General features: G+C 34.4%; 1 protein-coding gene across 11 annotated transcripts; it reads right to left on the reverse strand.

The window, feature by feature from the left end:
• Positions 1–480: 480 nt before the first annotated feature.
• Positions 481–10,070, reverse strand: LOC142169412 (cis-abienol synthase, chloroplastic-like). Of its 11 annotated transcripts, none has more exons than XM_075230578.1 (14): positions 9,895–10,070; positions 9,718–9,776; positions 9,317–9,596; positions 8,325–8,505; positions 6,776–6,996; positions 4,353–4,473; positions 4,175–4,272; positions 3,681–3,895; positions 3,476–3,585; positions 2,707–2,805; positions 2,366–2,581; positions 1,718–1,859; positions 1,367–1,615; positions 481–959 (listed from the first exon to the last, which is right to left on the reverse strand). In XM_075230578.1, exons 1-14 carry the CDS (start codon positions 9,971–9,973, stop codon positions 651–653), a joined length of 2,379 nt encoding a protein of 792 aa, XP_075086679.1. In that variant the 5' UTR covers positions 9,974–10,070; the 3' UTR covers positions 481–650. The 11 variants fall into 11 exon arrangements, with proteins under 11 accessions (XP_075086679.1, XP_075086678.1, XP_075086680.1 ...); XM_075230577.1 differs by having other exon boundaries at positions 9,718–9,779; XM_075230579.1 differs by having other exon boundaries at positions 3,681–3,892; positions 9,718–9,779; positions 9,895–10,068.
• Positions 10,071–18,617: the final 8,547 nt, after the last annotated feature.

The raw sequence follows: 18,617 nt of genomic DNA on the forward strand, positions 1-18,617 counted from the left end.
TTCTGGGCAAAACACCTGCCCTCGGAAGAATCGGGGCCACATCCCCCAGGTCCGATTCGGATGTCACAGCGTGAATCTCGGCACGTATCGGCAGAAAATATGTGATTAGCAAACGGAAGAATTTTACATTTTATGAAATTGTACTTAGGGTAAAACTCCCCTACTATCTAAATGGTCGTTTGACTATTCATTAGACACATTGTAACACGCATATCAAGGCAATATATTCTTATTTTCTCTTTTATTCAAAAGTTCTTACTTTTGTTCATCAGTTCTTCATTGTTGTGAGCCCGGGATCGAAGGCAGGCATTACATTAAACTGTTACTGAGTCTGAGATCACTCCCTTAATTGGTTTGACAATTTATTACATCATTTATCTGTTTAATCTAACATTATTTATTATTTGTATTGAATTAATCCACATATCCTTAAAACCACATATAAATTTAATTATTATCCGTTTTTATGGTAAACACTAATAATGGTAAATGCGCTTTAGTTAAAATAGCAGTGTAAGTAAGTTTTTCCCATAGTAACAATTGTACATTATTGTGCACAACATAAAAGAAGTACAATTCGTCCATGCATCTAATAATATCACAACCAAGTTCCAAAGATTAGTAACATATTGTAAAAGATTTAAGGCATATTATGGGGAATATTGATTGAGTGGTTTGTAAATTACATCGTTGATATGGTTCTTGAATTCCTCTGGGAAGCGATACCCATCGCCATGTGTATGTATAGAATAAGCTGCGTTGATTGTCGTCCAAAAAAGATCCTTGCACACTTGTGGCAATTGGCTTTCTTTATTTTGTAGAACCATCCCTAGCAACTCTCTTCTCTTACTTTCCATCATTTCCTTTATCTGTCTTATAGCCTCTTCTTCAGAGATAGTTCCCTGACTTTGTGTTATTAATATTGATACCATATTTGTTGAACTTTCTGCTTGTTCTCTCTGCAAGAACACACGAAATAATAAGGATTAATGTTATAATTATATACTTGTATGTCTACTTGAAAAAAAAGCGTACAAAATAGATTCAACGTGGTCTGATCCTTCTAGCGCGAAAACTTAGTGAGACGAGCTTAATAAGAAGAAAATGAACCAGCAGCACATTATATTATATTAATTTATCAAATATCAATCTAGCCGGACAAGGCTTTGTTTTTGTGTCACTTCTCACTTTCAAATGTAAATTTTAGTAATTTTTGGAATAAAATTTGATTTGAAGAAGTTAGTGTTTCGAAAAAAGAATATTTTATGTAAAATTTTATCTCAGTTCAATATATTGAAAAAAGATTGTCAAAAATCAATAGCCAACATTTGATAAAATATTCTTCTAACGAAGAAAATAATATTACCTTGTAACTGTGTATATCATTAATCAATCGGGCCACAGCAGCTGTACAATTGCATAAGGCACTGACCTCAGAACTTTCTATGACATCCTTGGACAGTTTTGGTCCAAGAAGATATAGTGATGTGAGAACAAAACATGGAACACCAATAGTTACACATGCAACAGACAAGTACTCCTCTATGCTTGGGGTAGTTGATTTAATTTTCCAAAGGTCCAATTCCACCAGCATACACTTCAACATATCAATCCACTATAACAAGATATATTTCTAGTCAATCGAAAAGAAAGAAATATAAGCATGAAAAAAAAATTGATTTAGAGAATATATAATAATTAATGTACTTCTTCATACCAAGTTAATAAGGTGATCTTTGACACATCGACCTTGCTTAGTTTCCGCCTTTGCCGCAATTTCCTCTACCATTTTGTAAAGTGCCAAAAAGAAAATTCTAACCCTCTCTGAACGGAATCCGACGGTTGAGTATCCCTCCCATCTATAGTGAAAGTGTTAACATAATATGTGAAAGAGTATGAGTATCTAATCCAAAATTTCAAGGTAATCGGGTGGAGTATCCCAGGACCATTAATTAAACTCTTTTGGAAACTATTACACAACCGATAAGGGACAAGTATAACATTCTCTAATACTCTCTTGCAACACAGCCTGGTTCTACGGTTTGTTTCTGTTTTGATTATTATTTTTAAAGTAGAAAGAGAAGAGTCTCAACAAATTGTGATCTTCAAGAGTTAAGTAGATTAGGCTCAACATGATAATTGATAAGTTAGGCCATAGCAATGTTAGTGGCTTAATGGTCTGAATGAAAAAAAAAAAGTTTTGGCTCTGATACCATGTGAAAGAATATTAGTATAAATCCAAAACCATAAAGCTATGAATGAAGTAGCCTAGGATCATAAACTCAAGTGCCTCTAAAAAATGTGAGTTGAAAAACATAGGTCAAAGGATTTTGTTGATATATTATAAGAAAAGAGAAAACAATACCTCTCTACTAATTCGATGATGTTTTGCAGTTCTTCTTTGCAAATAAAACAATCGAAGAAATCATCCACCGCTGTTATTATTATGGCGTACTTTGCATATGCTAGACGAGCATCAGCATATTCAGGTTCAAAGAGTATGGCAGCAATTATGAAGTAACTAGTGTATAAGTACTGTTGTGATAATCCTACTTGTTCGAGTTTGCAATCTGTGAACCACCTACATTCATATATATATATATAATTATCAACAAAATGAAGTTGTTTAATATATATATATAATTATCAACAAAATGAAGTTGTTTAAGAATGACAAGGTCTAGTCAAGCTAATCAGTGTAGATACCTTTTCATCTGTTGAAGTTCTTCTTTGTGTCGGGTTTGGCACAAGTTAAAATCGTGTTCTGAGAACTTTAGCAAGTCTATGTTGTTAATACCGGAAGACCTAAAAGAGAGAAAGAGAGAGACCCCACATAATAATATGACCAATTTTTAAGGACTTCCAACTTCGATAGAAAATGTACCATTACATTTTATTTAAAGTAGCTTGTATTTTTTCTTGCTACCCATATTAAGCGTTAGCATACCAATGTTCACTGACATATGTTGTTTAAGTTGAAGGCGGTGGGCATTGCTACAACCGTAACTCTGATCCGCCCATATACAGATGTGGATCTAGAATTTTCAGTACATGAATGTATTACTAAAATAAAAAGAGGAAAAATGTATTAAATAGAAGCATGGATGCCAACAGTTAATATTATACCAATTTTAAAAAATATGTACATAAAATATCTAATTTTGAGGAGATCATGGGTTTGCGTGCCCCATAATCTCTCCTATAAATCTTTCCCTGTCCACACGTTTAAATGCAGAAGAGAATAATAAGAATAAACAAAACATATATACTACTTTTAGTAAGAGTTTACGTTACATACATCATTAATGTAAAGTTTTTTTAACCGTCACTCAAATAATATTTACAGGTAAGCCTCCTTAAAATGTGAGATTTATAATCTTGAAAACAATATAGATTACCTGCAATAATTGGCAAATGTAACCCGCTGACGGTACATATTATCTAAAATCTTATAGTAATAGTGTCAGAATTATACCTGTAAGCCGCTTTTAAGATCTTAAAACTGTCCATTTTGTATGACTCGATGTAACGTCTAGTTTCCACTCGATCAAATGTGCCATAAAATTTCCTCATAGCAAATTCCATCTGATATTTAATTGACTCGCTAGTAATGGAATATCATAAAATTGAAAATTACAAAGAATGTTTTTTGAATGGCCTAATTTATATACAGGTGATACCTCCTTCTTTGACCTATCAGGGATGTGCTTGTCCAAGAGTTTTTGCTCCATAAAATTCCTTGTCCAAGTACTTATTTTATCTAAAATGTGATCTTTCCTTTCATGAATAGCCACCTGTGAAGCTCGGTGAAGTTCGAGAATTGCAACGTGATTCATAAGTTTCCCACTTGATGTTGTAAAGAAATGTTCTTGGTCGACAAATCCTTCAAGTTCTACTGCAGAAAGAAAGTAACAATTTATTGGTGCATAAGTAAAAGGACAGCCCGGTGCATTAAGCTCCCGCTATGCGCGAGGTCCGGGGAAGGGCCGAACCATAAGGGTATATTCTAAGCAGCCTTACCCTGCATTTTTGCAAAAGGCTATTTGCACGGCCTGAACTTGTGACCAACAACTTTACCAATTACGACAAATAACTTTACCAATTACGACAAGACACCCCTTATATTATTGGTGCATAGGTAAAAATTTAATTTTCTGAGTTTTTAGTTACAAACCTGAGGAAACTTCATAGTTATTCATCCGTAAAAGTCGAAACGCCATGGCACAATGAGCAACGTCTGAAAAAATTTCTTCATTCTTTTCTAGCCAAAGCCTATTCATAATTCAGCATTAATATTAATAAAAGTTTTAAAAAGATAAATTGTATAAACCATGAAGATCATTTCAAATTACCTGTATATTTCATCTAGTACTCTTTTGACTTCTGTTTTAAAATACCGATCTACTCCAAGATTTTGAAGGGCATCAACTAAGAAGAGATTTGAATGTATCTTTGTAGGGCAAATAGTGGGGACTATAAGAATAACGAAAAAGATTATATTAGTAATGCTGAAATATGTAGCTTAGACAGGTTGTACAGTGTATTATTTAAAGGAGTACACTTCTAGAAGGTTCATAAATTAGTGTTAGTTATTGATCTTTGTAATTAGCTGTTAGTTAGTTATTGGTTAGAAGTTAGTTTACAGTGTCTTTAAATACTCAGGTGTACAACTCATTATTAGTTAGATGATTTGGGATCGAGAGGATTTTGACCAAGGGTTCATTTGGGTCATTCAAGGCAAGTTTTTATCGATGTTTTGTGCTCATTAAAGTTAATTAATTCTAGTATGAATAGTGTTGGACTTATTTGAACGATATCGTTTTGAACTTCTAATGAAATGGCTAGATTCCATAACACATTTAATAGATGAATTGGAGTTAAAATTCAAGGATTGATATCAAATGGTGAAATAAGAATTTTTGTGAAAGTCATGTGAAGTTGGACCTAAGTACTACGTACTTAGTTGGTATTGTTATGAAGCGTTATTGATATATGAACTCATATATCACTACTAAAAAACGGCCAATTTCCGACCGAAATATTCCGACCGGAAAAAGTAGTCGCAAATTTCTGACGAAATCGGTCGGAAATTGCATAAAAATATATTTTTCAATTTTTAATAATAATTACGGCTGATATTCCGTCTATATCCGTCGTAAATTTTGGCGAAAAATACCGCATAACTGTTATCGACTAATTCGGTCGGAATTTTTTATTAAAACGAGGTTCGACTATTTGACCTATTTTCTTTTAAAACCCCCCTGACCCCTTTCTTTTTTCTTTCCCTGTTTTCTTCCTTCTCTCTTCTCTCTCTCACACTCAAACCTCCCCTCTCCCCCCCACCCAACCCGCCGCTGCCATCACCAATGCCACTCACCGGCGATGCCGCCTCGCTGCAGCTCCGTCGACGACCCTCAACTGCCAGAAATTCATGAGAAAACATGGGCATGATCTATCTGATGATGAGGATGAACAAACTGAATCTGATGTGTAGTAGTTTAGGTGTGGTATTTTGGTTGATTGGTAAACTTGATTGTGAGAGACAACTTTATGTTTTATTTTTAAACTTGAATGTGGGCTACTATTTGGATATTTTTATGTCCAAAATTGTTAGGTTTAATGGTTGGTATTGTTAGTTTAGGTTGTGTTAATGGTTGGTTTAGATTATTTTAATAGTTGGTATTGTTAGTTTAGATTATGTTAATGATTGATATTGTTGGTTTAGATTGTGTTAATGGTTGATTGGTTGTTGGCATTATTATATTGTAATAGTTTGACACGTGGTGTAGCTCCAAATTGGGCAGAATGCTGCCCAGTTTTACAGAAAATTCCGACTGATTTCCGACGGAAACAGTCGGACAGCTGCCCACATTTTGCCAAAAATTCCCAGATTTTCGACTGATGCGATCGAAAATTTTAAAAAAAAATTAAAAAGTTTTCGACGGATTCCGTCGGAAATTAAATAAAATATATTTTTTAAATATTAATTTCCGACCGATTCGGTCGGAAATTATATTTTTTAAATATTAATTTCCGACCGATTCGGTCGGAAATTATATATTTATATTATTTAATTTTAAATAAATAATTATTTTATTTATATTATTACGACTGATTCGGTCGGTAAATTCCGACCACTTTGGTCGGAAATTTGAAAATATTTGGTCGTCTAACCTTTCGAACGTTCCGACTACTTTGGTCGGAAATCACTGACGGATTTGATCGGAAATTATTTTCCGACCAACTGTTTTTCGACCGACCAATTTTGGTCGGAAAGTAGTAGGAAATTCGTGAATTCCGACCGTTTTGGCGGTCAGAATTCTGCCATTTTCCACATATATGTAGATATCCCTTTGTTGATGACGTCCGAGCTTTTTAAATAAATTGGTTCATCGTAGTACTATGTCAGAGTTTGGACTTGAGAGGTAAGTTTATTAGACTTACTCTTCTTGTGATTTTCTCTAAAGCATGATTTGAGTCAATATGTGAGTTGTTCGTAGATGTACATTTGTACTTGTGGGGAGAAGCGGTAAGGATGTCACCATGCGTCACAAGCGCTAAATTATCATACTAACATAAATTTCTTATCAGTAGAAGTACTTTATATTTTCTAGTACCCTAAAACTATTAGTCTCCTATCAAACATATCGAACATATAGTAAACATACTAACATAATTAAAACTTAATTCCAACGAATTCTAAGAAGAGATATGAAAAGTATTTTCCTTTAGGCAGATAATGGGGAAGTATTGAGATGATCTTAGTAGTGCATACCCCAATTATCGTGCAGTTTCAAGATTGAGTTCAAGTACCCAAAGCATTTCTCATCGTACTGATGGTAAATCAAGGCAGCTGCAGTAGTGGCTGGTGAATCAAAGAGCGACCCGTTGTGTCTCTGACGAAGCATCATCTCTTTCCAATGACATAATTCACCGAGCCCTTCAGCAAAATATTCTACATTTGCCATATTCCCCTCGAATTCATTCTTTAAGGCTCTATTGGTTAAAAAATGGCCCAACAAATTGATGAGTTGAAGCTAGAGTATCAAAATCTAGTACTCCTTTCGTTTCAATTTATGTGAACCTATTTTCTTTTTAGTCTGTACAAAAAAAGAATGACCTCTTTCTATTTTTGGAAGGGGTGAGTGTTGCAGTCATGTTTAAATTAAAAATGAAGTTTTGCACTCTACAAATTTTAAACTATTTTTTTTTGCTTTATCATTCTTCAGAATGACATTTTCCCAAGAGACTTACTCCATAAAGTTAGGAGTTTTATAAGTCAATTTACAAATCTGCATACAAATTCGTGGAGAGGGCAAATTCTATATTCCTTTGTTCCATTTTATATGACATGTTTTTTTTAATGTCTTTTCACAAAAGAAGAATCCCATTCTTTATTTGATAACTTTTTGTAAACTTTTAATTTATCCTTAATGAGATACTTTTATAATCAAATAAATGCTATGTCATGTGTAAGTCTAGCGCACTTTAGACATGTGGCAAAAGTCATTCAATCTTCCTTAAGTTCAGTACCTAGTCAAACACCGTCGTATAATTGTTCGTGTGATCGATTAAAGGCAAGACAAATGAAGTTAGTACTTTTGGTCTCAATAATTACAGGCAAAAAATTACAGTTATTATATACCACCATGGGAGACTTTATGTGGTAAAATTTGAATTACTATGGAGTTTGAAATAAAGGATACTTTTGAAATTTATGATAAAAAAATCATAGACATTTGTGAGGATATATATAAAAATTTCTCATTAAGAATAAAAATGAGAAGTTTAATCTTCTCAAATTTAGAAAGTCACTATTTTTTATAAAATGGACCAAAAACAAAATGTTGCCGCATAAATTGAAACAAAGGAAATAACTATCACTTATAAGTTGTTTCAAAATTTATGTTAGCTTTTTACTGTTTGGACGGATGAGTAGATGTGTAAACTTCTTCCAAAAGATTATTAACTACTAGTAGTACATTTACCTCTCCTACCCTCTATGATATTTCCTTTCATGCATATATCCATTCGTTTTTCCTATTTCTAGTCATTTATCTTTCCAATTTCAACAAAGTTTTTTTGATATTTCTCTTTGTCATGTTTGATTATTGATCTATAGATATAAAAAATATGTCCTTTTTCTTATTAATATATGAATCGAATGAGATTACGCTTAGGCCTTTTATTAAGATTTAGCTTCAGACGACTAATATTGTTGAACTTCCCCTATAATTGTTTTATACATTAGGAGTTTTTGCGCAAGGCTGCAAAACTAATAATTTCCATAATATGTAAAATGACCATTTAATAAAGAAGCATACCTTTCAATTGTTAATTCACGTTCGCAGAGCATCATATTTACAAGGTTAGGATCCAAAGGTAGATCCAAATTAAGTTTCTCTGCATAGTTGATCATGCAGGGAAATATAATTTCAAATCCTAAAGGTGAAATCTGATCCTTGTTATCGACTGCCCAACCATGCGTTTCAATAAAGCCAAGGCCTAAAAGAAAAATGAAGGAACTATTCAAGTAATTAATAATACTACAAAATGCAAACTCCTTTGCTCACTCTTTCTTGAACCATGTCAATAGCATTACTTGTTTTTGCACATCGTCTAGATACTTGACAATTATAACATGCAAGATGGTAACTAAACATTTTATTCTGCTTAGTGTTTACACAAACTAATGAATGCATGCATCTTTTATTCATATATTATATTATTATTTAACCATATGGTTAAGTGATATACACACATTCTGTTTTTCTCTTTAATTTTTCTCTACTAAGGTTAATTTTTTTTAATTGAAGCCATTCACCCTGCGCTATGCTGGCCCATGATGATGGGGTTCGGCATTATCTCCTACCTTATATAGTAAAAATAAATTAATTAGTACACAGATGGGAGACATAAAATCAAAACCGCTTCAAACAAGATACAGACAAGCAAACTTCTTACTGTTGGTCTGTGACCTGTTACAAAGGACCACCCTGAACGCTTGCTAATGGGAGATCAATTAGCTTACAAGATATATCTTTTATTCATATATTATTTAACCTTTGGAGCTAAGCTACACTAAGATATATAATTGATTTGTAAACAATTAAAATTTTAATATTTTGACACTACACCGAAAAAATTAATTCAAATGATGTAATTTCTTCAGGTCAGTTTTAAAATGAGTGACACCTTTATATATTTGGACAAAATTTAACTTTAAATTTTTTGTTTTATAACCAAAAAAATATCATTGCATATTTACGACCACAAATTTCAAAGAAATCGTTCTTCTAAACTCGGTGTCATTTACCTCTTTGGACTTGGTTATCTCCAATTCTCCATTTGCGAAGGGCAAGCAAAGATGCTAGAGTGGAAGAAAGGGAGTCTTTTACAAGCAATGGATGGCTAGGATTTAGGCCCCAAGATCCATCTTCTCTTTGATTTTCAAGAATCCAATCTAAGCACTGAGGAAAACATGGTTGGTTCATAGAATATCTTGAAGGGACCATAGCTACCCATGCTGTGTCATAGGAAGAAGGAGATAGCTCTATTTTTCCAAATGTTTCCCTTATTCTCTCCTTTGCCTCTTCCTGCAACCACCATTGCTTTATTAAGGGCATTTACACAAATGGCCTTTTCTAGGCCACTTTTTAAAATTCTGTCTCAGTTACTCCAGTTGGCTAAATTTGTATGCAAAAAGAAATAGCATACCATTGATGAAGCAGTACTGTGGCTGCATCTTACTCTACATGGTCTGTGGCAAATTGCATCTTCTTCGAACAAGGAGACACAGAAATTTTATCAAAAAAGAGACTGAAATTAGTTATAAAAGAATTGAATGATACTTATCTTCTTGTAACGTATAGTAATAAAAATTATGTGTCTTACTGGTTACTGAACCTAATTTGATATTTCCCAACTTATGATCAGGAAGTGGTATGATTTTGCTTCTCAGTCCAAGTATCATTCTAAACGGCAAACTCGGTTTTTTCTTTCTACTTTTTTTTGGGGGGGGGGGGGGGGGGGTGGGGGGACAGGGAAATGTAGAGAGATATAGAGAGCACAAGAGTAGAATGGTATATCAATGTCGAACTATTTATAGTTTATTTGGCAATATTTTTTTAATCCATTAAAAAAATAACTTTCTAATTTATAAATAATTTAATTTAAACTTTTAATTTTATTTTTAATAATAAGATAAGATTTCGTAATAATACAAATGTTATATCTTTTTTAAGACTAGAAGTGTCACAAGTTTCAAAAAAATCTTCCTTTCTTTTTAACATGAAATATTATGTATGTATTGTCACGGGTCCTACTAATACCATCACATATATGGAAAAACTACTATACTCAAAATGGGCTGAAATTCAGCCAAAATTCAATATATGGGTTACAGAAAAAAATTATGTTCATTTATTAGCCGATTTCATATTAAAACAATAATAAATGTGAACGGCTAGATTTTAGTGCTATTGAGAGCTATCGATTGAAATCTTCTGTTTAATGACTAGACTAGACTATAGAGTAGCAATTAAACAAATTATATTATTTCCTTTACTTTTCTAAAAAGATCAGACCACCAAGTGTGGCGAAGGATTAGGCCTGATCCCTACTCATAGATTATTAATAACCAAAAAGGGAATATATTGAAGAGAGACACTACATGCCTAATCTGCATATTTACGTACAAGATGATGATTCAAAAGGTTCAATCCTTGAAAAGCAGTAATCAACACATCAGAAACTATGCTAAGATTGAGCACATTCCTCTCCTTAATTACAATTTGGATGTGGTATAGTAATAGTTGAAATTTAACCTCGGGTGATTCTTGTTGTATACGGGTGGTACCTCGGTTGTGGTTCTTGTTGTGTACAAGGTGGTACCTCGTCCATAATTCTTGTTGTTTATCTCATGTTGTAAAGAGTTATTGGTGAAATACTCGTTGTTGTTTTTATTCTTCCTTGTCTTATCAGTTTGGATCCGTATTTGACTTTGGTGGTTCCCTTTAATTGCTTCCATTATATTATCTATGCTTACAAATTCTGGTATTAGTTTACATTTATCGGCTATTTTTAATTTAAGCGGCTGAGGGAGCTACCATTAGGCGCAGTTCATTACCGTTTTTGCCATCAATAAACACAAGCACTGTTTTGTTTCTTAGGTGGCATAAGGAAGACTAAATAATCTCATCATATATTATACATAAATCAGTCAATGCAATTTAACCAATATGTTAGGATCGAAAACTCGGGTAATGCGTAATTTAGCCAAACAACGGTATAATGGCAATAACAAAGACAATGAAAGTTGATAACAATGACAATTAAAGTAGATAAAGAAGACAAAAATTTAACGTGGTTCGGTCAAAGTGACCTACGTCCACAAGCAGAGATGAGCAATTTACTATAACAATAAGAATACAAAAGAGAGTATAAAATTAGAGTAAACACTCTAATTAATCTCAAATACCCTAAGAGAATAACCTCACAAGATCACTCCAAAGAAAGGATTCACACAAGTACTTCCCAACACTAACTCTCATACAAAACACTCTTAATAAAGGAAGAAAGGAAGAAACAAGAATTGAAGACAAGTCTTGTTGGTGTGTCTAAAATGAACTAATGGCCTTCCCTTTTATAGGCAAAAAAGTCTTGGTCTCTTAGGTGTAAAAGAAGAGATACAACTTGTGCAAATGATGTCCAACACACAATGCAATATTTTTGGGTCCCAAAGAATATTGCCAACAAAGTCTACATTTTGCAAAGATACTTATGTTTATGTGAGATGGACTCCATTAGCCAAAATATTGGCCATAATTACAAATCTCTACCTTGGCATAATTTTGGCTGATATAGTAAATTTTTTCCACCTTCTCCGCAAAAGCCCCAATGGGCATATGTCAAAATTTAATGCCATCAAAATCAGACAAGTTGTCTGATACCGAAAATGTAGTAAGGCCTATAACAGTGGATCCCAATAAAGTACACAATGAACTAGATCTGTGTGCTTTCATGATCACACGAGCACCATGAGAAACTTTCAGAACTCCACCTTCACCTGTGTACTTGCACCCAAGAGATTCTAGAGTGCCCAAAGAGATGAGATTTTTCTTCAAGTCAGGGGCATGTCTAACATTAGTGAGAATTCTCACCACACCATCGTGTATTTTGATTCGGACTGTACCTTTTCCAAAAATATTGCAGGCAGCATTGTTGCCCATCAAGACAACTCTACCTCCAATAGATTCATATGTGGTAAATAAATACCGATTGTGACACATATGATAAGAACAACCCGAATCTAAAATCCACTCATTGTTAGATTTGAAACTATTATTAGTTGCTAAAAAAATAGTTCCCTTAGTCTCATCAGCAGCTACACTTGCTTCGGCAGTGTCAGTATTTTTGTGCTCATTTTTTCTTTCCTTATGCTTTTCTTTATTTTTCAGCTTATAGCATTCAGAGATATTGTGACTTTTCTTTTGACAATAGCGACACTCTAAATTATTGTATCTAGATATGGAGTCGGATTTACCCCTAACAAACAAGCCAACTTTCGCTTGAGTTCCACTAGCTTCCCCAGTAATATCACTATCTATCTATTATTTTAATTTTAAAATAGATTTAATATCCTTATAAGATATATTATCCTTTGCATAAAGCATAGTATCTCTTATATGCTTAAAAGATGGGGGTAGAGAACAAAGCAGTAACACGGCTTGATCCTCATCTTTAATTTCAACATCTATATTACTCAAATCCATAAGAATGGAATCAAAGGTGTCAAGATGAGAGAGAATAGAGGTACCTTCTCCCATACGAATTGTATAAAGCTTCTGCTTCAGGTAAAGTCTATTTTCTATCGTCCTCTTCATATATAAGGTTTTCAATTTTTTCCACATGCCTTTAGCTGTGATTTCTACAGAAACTTCACGTAAAACCTCATTTGAGAGATTTAAATAAATACCTGCTTTTGTCTTTTTGTCTATGATGGCAAACTCCTCGTCCGTTATTTTATCCGACTTCTTCTCCTTTCCTTGCAATGCCAAGTCTAAGCCATCCTGAATTAGGATAGCTTTCAACTTTAATTGCCACATTCCGAAGTTTGCACTTCGGTCAAATTTCTCAACATAGGTCTTTGTTAGAGTCATTTTGGCTATTGAAACTAACTCGGTTAGATCCAGCTCTGATACCAATTTGTTAGCATCGGGAACTCGAGTAGTGCGGAATTTAGCCAAACAACGGTATAATGGCAATAACAAAGACAATGGAAGTTGATAGCAACGACAATTAAAGTAGATAAAGAAGACACAAATTTAACGTAGTTCGGTCAAAGTGACCTACGTCCACAAACATAGAGGAGCAATTTACTATAACAATAAGAGTACAAAAGAGAGTACAAAATTAGAATAAATACTCTAATTAATCTCAAATACCCTAAGAGAATAACCTCATTAGATCACTCCAAAGAAAGGGTTCACACAAGTGCTTCCCAACACTAACTCTCATACAAAACATTCTTAATAAAGGAAGAAAGGAAGAAACAAGAATTGAAGACCATTTTTATATTTTTCGTAAATACGGGTCTCAGCCCATTTTCATATTTTCACTGCACCTCGTGCCCATAATTAAATCATCATATTTCCCCAGCACCTCGTGCCCTCATTTCATATCACAACTGCACGGACAATTCACGTGTCAATTATCATTATCATTTCATCACAGCACCTCGTGCCCATATTTTATATCACAATTGCACGGACAATTCACGTGCCAAATATCTTCATTATTTACTCACGACACCTCGTGCCCACATTTTATTTTATAAACCGCCTTGCAATAGCCACAGGCTCTTAATTTCAACATAAATCAGATTGTTATCAATTTACCAACAACAAGACAAATGGCACAAGGTATAAAAATAAACACAAGAAAATCACAACATCACATGAAATTATCAACACCACAACCCCATATCATCACATATCGTCCCTGATAATAGCCACCTTTATCGCTCATATTGCCACCCTTATCACTCCTATAGCCACCCTTATTGCTCTGCCCAGACAATATCAATAGCCACCCTTATCGCTCCTATTTCCACCATTATTGCTCCTATAGTCACCCTTATCGCTCCGCCCAAACAATATTCTAACAACCACAATAACAGTAAAATGCCACCCTTATACCCATATAATATCAACGGTGAAATGTCACCCTTATCTCCCCAAAATAACAACTCACACAACACAATAATTTACATGAGAAATTAACACAACAACATAATAAAATCAATTCATATCACAATTTGCCCAATGGCCACAACCAAATTACAAAGATATAACAAAATCAATTAATTTCACAACAAATAGCCCAAGGCTCCACACAATATATATATATAACACCCAAAAACAATCAATAGAAATATAAATTACTCAGCATAAAGCAAAACCTTCATTAATGCAAACTTAGATAATTATATAATCACTTATTCTTAAGCTCATTTAAATTAATTATTTGCATAAGATTCATATTAGAATTAATTTCCAAGAAATATTAAACCAACAATACTCACGAAATTTCATAAATATTTCAAGTAACAATCACATCAACTTATTATATAAAAATAAATTCAACAATAAGGATTTAGGCATGGCAAACAGATGATTTAATAGTTATCCACAATTTTTTAATTTACTACACAATAATGCCTAAGACTTTAATTCAATAAATTTTGCACGTATAAGCCCGAGTACGTACTCGTCACCTCGCGTACACTGCTTTTCACATTTCACAAATGGCACATAAGACTCAATGCCTAAGGGGTAATTCCCCCACTCGAGGTTAAGCAAGACACTTACCTTTTCGAAGTTAGGCCGATATTCCAAAATAGCATTCTTGCTTGAATTAGCCTCAGGACAGCTCAAATCTATCCAAATTAATTGTATAACTTCATTAAAATTCATCGGAAACAATTCCGGATAATAATACGTCGACTTAAAATTTTATTCCAAAAAGTCAAAAAAAGTCAACGCGGGGCCCGCCTCTAGGAACCCGACAAAAGTTTTATGAAATCCGAACACCCACTCCGATATGAGTTCAATCATACCAATTTTATTAAATTCCGACAACAACTCGACCTCCAAATCTTAAATTTTTGTTTTTGGAAGATTTTTCAAAAATCTTGATTTCTTCCATTTAAATCTAAATTAAACGATGAAAATAACCATAGATTCATGAAATATAATCACTTTCGGATATAGAATACTTACCCCAGTCGAAGTCGTGAAGAAATCCTTAAAATCGCCCAAAATCCGAGCTCCAATAATCCCAGTCGAAATGAAGAAATGACAGATTTTCAATTTTCAATCCTTAAGTTTCTGCCCAGGTTCGCAATTGCCATAAATGGTTCGCAATTGCGAATGAACAGTGTTTTCGCATTTTCATAAATGGTTCACAATTGCCATAAATGAACAGTGTTTTCGCAATTGCCATAAATGGTTCGCAATTGCGAATGAACAGTGTTTTCGTAATTTCCATAAATGGTTTGCAATTGCCATAATTGAACAGTGTTTTCGCAATTGCCATAAATGAACAGTGGTTTTGCAATTGCCATAAATGGTTCGCAATGGCGAATGAACAGTACCTCACCAGAAACCAGCAAACTCAAACTTCTCCGAAATGATCTAAAACCACCCCGAAACTCATCCGGAACCTCCCGGACACAAACCATATATGAATTTCATTCATAAAATACTCTACGGACCTGCTCGCGCACTCAAAACACTGAAAAGAGGTCGTCTTGACCCGATATTGACCATGGTCAAACTCCCAAATTTCTTAACTTTACTAGTCTTTCAACCAATGATCCAAAAATACACCTAAGCCCCTCGGGACCCGTCAAATCATACCAACAAGTCCTAAAACATCATACGATCTTAGTCGAAACTTTAAATTACATCAAACAATTCTAGAACCACGAATCATACCCCAATTCAAGCTTAATGAGACTAAGAAATTCCATCTTCTATATTTAATGCCAAAACCTATCAAATCACGTCCGATTGACCTCAAATTTTGCACACAAGTCATTAATGACATAATGGACATATACAAATTTTTAGAACTGGATTCCGACCCCGATATCAAAAAGTCAACTCCCCGATCAAACTTTTCAAAAATTCTATTTTCGCCATTTCAAGCCAAATTCCACTACGGACTTTCAAATAATTTTCCGGACACACTCCTACGTCCAAAATCACCATACAGAGCTATTGGAACCATGAGAATTTGAATCCGAGATCGTTTATTCAAAAGTTAACTCTCCGGTCAACTCTTTCCATTTATGCTTCTAAATAAGGATTGTTCTTTTAATTTAATTCCGAATCTTCAGTAAATCAAACTCGACCACACCCGTGGGTCATAATTTATATTGCGAAGCTGCTCGAGACCTTAAGTCACTTAACGGGGCGTTAATTCTTAAAACGACAAGTCGGGTCGTTACAGGAACCAAGTGTTCCGATTTCAACCCGAACACTACCAGATCCCAAACCAACCATCCCCGCAATTCATAATTTAATATAAGCACATACAGGGAGTTTTATTTAGGGGAACGGGGTTTTAAAAGTTAAAATGACCGGTTGGATCATTAAACATAACACTACGAACTCAAATATATGATTTATTCCAAATTACATGTCCAATTTCGTGGTAATAATTCAAAAATACCAATTTCTAGGTTTCTTTCAAAATCTCACAATTTTTACCAATTTTCATGCTTGAATCCATATAAAAATCATGTATTTGACTCACAATGTGAAGAAATCACTTACCTCATTATAGTTGATGAAGATGGCACTCCAAAATCGGCTCCCATGGATGAAATGAGATGAAAATAGGCCAAACCCCCATTTTTATAAAAACTTCACAGCCCAGACGACTTTTCGCATATGCGGTCATCGACCGCTGCTGCGGAAGATTCCTTGCTTCTGCGGAAAACCACTGCCAGCAGACCATCGCACCTACGGATATTCTTCTGCTCCTGCGCAACCGCAGGTGCGACACACCCAAGCGTATTTGGGAAAATTTCCGCACCTGCGGCCCTGACCTCGCTTCTGCGCATTCGCAGGTGCGCTGCTCAACTTCGCTTTTGCGACCTCATGCCCAGGCTTCCCAAGCCACTTCTACGGACCTCACCTCGCTTCTGCGAGGTCGCTTCTGTGACCAAACTTTCGTAGAAGCGGTTACACCAGCTGCTGCCCAGCTTCAGTATCTCCTAAGTCCAAAATGAAACTGTTATCCATTCGGAATCCACCCGAGGCCCTCGGAACCTTAACTAAATATACCAACACGTCCTAAAATACATTACGAACTTAGTTGTGCCTTCAAATAACATCAAACAATGCTAAAACCACGAATCACACCCTACTTCAAGCTTAATGAACTTTAAAACTTCAAAATTCTACATTCAACGCGTAAACCTATCAAATGAAGTCCGATTGACCTCCAATTTTGCACACAGGTCATAATTGATATTACGGACCTATTCTCACTTTCAGAATCGGAATCCGACCCCGATATCAAAAAATCTCCTCCCGGTCAAACTTCTCGAAAATCCTCAAAATTTCCCACTTTCGTCAATTGATGTCGGAATGACCTACGGACCTCAAAATTAACATCCGGACACGCTCCTAAAATCAGAATCACCATACGGAACTATTCCCAGGCTCGGAATCCCAAACGAACATCGATAACATCAAAATCCACTCCAACCCCAAACTTAAGAAATTTTTAAACCTTCAAAATGCCAACCTTCCGTAATAAGCACCGAAATATTTCCGAGCCACCCGATTCTCGACCCGAACCTACGCCCAAGTCTGAAATCATCAGACGAACCTATTAGAACCTTCAAATCCTGATTCTGAGGTCGTTTACTCAAAAGTCACACCTTAGTCAATTCTTCCAACTTAAAGCTTCCGAAATTAGAATTTTTCTTTCTAAATCTACTCCGAACTTTCTGAAATTCCATTCCAACCACAGGCACAAGTCATAGCACCTGAAATGAAGCTACTAAAGGCCTCAAATCGCTAAATGACACACTATAGCTCAAAACGACCGGTTGGTTCGTTACAAAATATTTGAGTTATTTGGATTATATGTAAATAATCTTTAAATTTAAACCTTCTCGATAAATATAGATAATCATTGGATATTAATTAAAAAACACTACATGAAAATGCATAAACATTTCTCAAATGTCCTAGTTATAATTCTATTTTTCTTTATTGGTACCATTCTCCCCAGTGTCATTGGATCCAAAATGTAGTCAGGAAGCAAAATAATAACTCATATTTATGGCAAAACAATCAAAGGCTGAGACTATGAAGGACTCTTTGGATACGACTTGACTCTTTTACTACTGCTTGAACTCTTACTTGGTGTGTTGATATTTTTTAAAAACTATTTCTATTTTAAAATTTCAATTTCTAAAACTTTATTTTTCAATAATAATTATTTTTATATTAATGTAAGTGAAAATATTATCCTTAATTCAAAACTCATTTTAATCGGCTATCTAAAATTTAAAATATTCTTTAGCCAGTGATTGT

The sequence above is a fragment of the Nicotiana tabacum genome, chromosome 15 (assembly GCF_000715075.1).
Source record: "Nicotiana tabacum cultivar K326 chromosome 15, ASM71507v2, whole genome shotgun sequence".
NCBI classification, from domain to species: domain Eukaryota; kingdom Viridiplantae; phylum Streptophyta; class Magnoliopsida; order Solanales; family Solanaceae; genus Nicotiana; species Nicotiana tabacum.

What these genes read in the sequence shown, in the direction of transcription:
- LOC142169412 (XM_075230577.1), bottom strand. Translation starts at nt 9,973, where the DNA reads ATGATACTTGGACTGAGAAGCAAAATCATACCACTTCCTGATCATAAG. An exon ending in CAAATTAGGTTCAGTAACCA is followed by an intron (nt 9,780 to 9,894) that starts GTAAGACACATA and finishes CCTTGTTCGAAG; the next exon opens with AAGATGCAATTTGCCACAGA. An exon ending in AGATAACCAAGTCCAAAGAG is followed by an intron (nt 8,506 to 9,316) that starts GTAAATGACACC and finishes TTTTTCTTTTAG; the next exon opens with GCCTTGGCTTTATTGAAACG.